The following is a 2,591-nucleotide window of genomic DNA, read 5'->3' on the forward strand; positions in this document are numbered from 1 at the left end:
AAAACGAAAACGAAAACGCGGACAAGGAAGGCAAATTTAACTGAATTCAGCTAGCGCATGAAGAAGTTGAACTTCTCAGCTCCGCGGAAAAGAAAGAACTGAGGAGACACGCCCGGATCTCCGGGTAGGAAGGCACCGGCGCATGCGCGGTGCGGGCATCTAGAAACTTTAAGTTTCTACAAGCAACACGTGCTTGTGAGACGTCCGTACCGGGGCTCTGTCTGATGACATCACCCACTAGTGAGAATACCTGCCTGCTTGTCCTGGGATAAAAGGTTATTCAGGCTGAGGAGCTCTAAGAGGTTTGGTTTTGTCACCAAAACCAAGCTGAAATGCACATTCAGCCTTGTTTTGGTTTCAACTAAAAATGACAGTGCATTTTCAGATGAAACCAATATTATTTTCTGACTTCTGAGTGTCCTCCTTTCTCTCTAAGCATAAATACCCCAGCCCTGCTTCTGTGTCCGAACACACCCATAGGCCCTGGGCTTACCTTACTGCTCTGGTGGTACGTTGGAGACAGGATCAAATCGCCAGACACTCCTGCCCAGCAGGTTTTTCAAGTCAAAGTGACTGCTATGACTTTCAGAGACAGTCTCACAAGGTGGCTGCTTGTGACTTCAAGCAGCCATTTTGGGATTTAAGGCAGCATGGGCAGGAGCCAGTCTATAATATCAAAGCTATTTGGGAATGCAGGAAAGACCTGTTGATTCACAGACAGTGTCTTATTCCATGATGTGAATGTTTTGGTGAATTTTTAGATTGAAACCCGATTAAAGCTTTGATTACACTCAGTACGAGTATATGATTAGTCTTCCCTATGGATCGTTTGGTGAATTTTTAGAGTTGAAAGCTGGGTGAACCTTTTTTAACACTCAGTACCTGTAAATAGTTTGTACTGTGTGGATCCTTTGGTGTTTTTTCAGATGTGCAAGCTGAGTAAAGCTTTTATTACACTCAGTACATGTATATGGTTTGTTCCCTGTGTGAATCCTTAGGTGTCTTCTTAAATTTGAAGGGTGAGCGAAGCTTTTATTACACTCGGTACATATATATGGCTTGGACCCTGTATGGATTATTTTGTGACTTTTTAGACTTGAATGCTGAGTAAAACTTTTATTACACTCAGTACATGTAAATGGTTTCTCTCCCATGTGCATATTCTTGTGACTTTTTAGATCTGAAAGCCGAGTGAAGCTTTTATTACATTCAGTACATTTAAATGGTTTCTCTCCCATGTGCAGCTTCTTGTGACTTTTTAGACTTGAAAGCTGTGTGAAGCTTTTATTACACTCAGTACACGTAAATGGCTTGAACCCTGCATGGATCACTTGGTGTCTTTTTAGATCTGAAAGCTGAGTGAAGCTTTTATTACACTCACTACATGTAAATGGTTTGTACCCTGTGTGGATCATTTTGTGACTTTTTAGATTTGAAGGGTGAGCAAAGCTTTTATTACAGTCAGTACATATATATGGTTTGTGCCCTATGTGGATCATTATGTGTCTTTTTAGATGTGAAAGCCGACTGAAACTTTTATTACACTCAGTACATATAAATTGTTTGACTGCTGTGTGGGTCTGTTGGTGGATTTTTAGACCTGAAAACTGAGTGAAACTTTTATTACACTCAGTCCATGTAAATAGTTTGTACGCTGTGTGGATCATTTTGTGTCTTTTTAGATGTGAAAGATGAGAGAAGTTTTTATTACAATCAGTACATATATATGGTTTGTGCCCTATGTGGATCATTTTGTGACGTTTTAGATGTGAAAGCTGAGTGAAGCTTTTATTACACTCAATACATGTATATGGTTTGGACCCTGTGTGGATCCTTTGGTGTCTTTTTAGACATGAATGTTGAATGAAGGTTTTATTACACTCAGTACATGTATATGGTTTGTACCCTGTGTGGATCATTTTGTGACTTTTTAGACTTGAAAGACGAGAGAAGGTTTTATTACACTCAGTACATGTATATGGTTTGGACCCTGTGTGGATCATTTTGTGTCTTTTTAGATGTGAAACCTGACTGAAGGTTTTATTACACTCGGTACATGTATATGGTTTGGACCCTGTATGGATCATTTTGTGACTTTTTAGATATGAAAGTCGAGTTAAGCTTTTATTACACTCGGTACACGTAAATGCTTTGTACTTTGTGTGGAGCACTTGGTGTCTTTTTAGATTTGAATGGTCCATGAAGCTTTTTTTACACTCAGTACATGTATATGGTTTCTCATTTATATGATCCCTTTTGTGCAGCTGGAGTTCTTTATGGTGTTTCTTTCCTTTCCTCTTGGCATGGTGGAATTCAGATGTCACGTCGTCACTATTATTAATTTGGATGGGTCTCTCTGCTAAGAGTCTCTTATCCTCTGGGATGTTACTGAGCTCCCTGTCATTTCTCTCACACTTAGTGACTCCATCCGTTGAGTCTCCTGCAGGGTCTCTCTGTTCCGTTGATTCCTGCTTACATTTCTTTGTGTTAATCCTTTCAGGTTTCTGGGAAATATTCTCACAGACATTTTCTGACTGTGGTTGGATTTGTTCCATTTCAACCGTATCTTCTCCTTGATTCTTCATTCTCTT

At 39.8% G+C, this 2,591-nt stretch overlaps 1 protein-coding gene across 1 annotated transcript; it reads right to left on the bottom strand.

The window, feature by feature from the left end:
* Positions 1 to 207: 207 nt before the first annotated feature.
* LOC117354681 (gastrula zinc finger protein XlCGF57.1-like) lies at positions 208 to 1,980 on the bottom strand. Its single transcript, XM_033932545.1, has one exon. The coding sequence runs from the start codon at positions 1,917 to 1,919 to the stop codon at positions 876 to 878; it is 1,044 nt and encodes a 347-aa protein (XP_033788436.1). The 5' UTR covers positions 1,920 to 1,980; the 3' UTR covers positions 208 to 875.
* Between the last annotated feature and the right edge of the window lie 611 nt (positions 1,981 to 2,591).

Source organism: Geotrypetes seraphini, chromosome 2 (genome assembly GCF_902459505.1).
Source record: "Geotrypetes seraphini chromosome 2, aGeoSer1.1, whole genome shotgun sequence".
Classification (NCBI taxonomy): domain Eukaryota; kingdom Metazoa; phylum Chordata; class Amphibia; order Gymnophiona; family Dermophiidae; genus Geotrypetes; species Geotrypetes seraphini.

Bases quoted from the DNA above. Each gene is read 5' to 3' on its own strand.
- LOC117354681 (XM_033932545.1), bottom strand. From the start codon at position 1,919: ATGATCCACACAGGGTACAAACCATATACATGTACTGAGTGTAATAAA.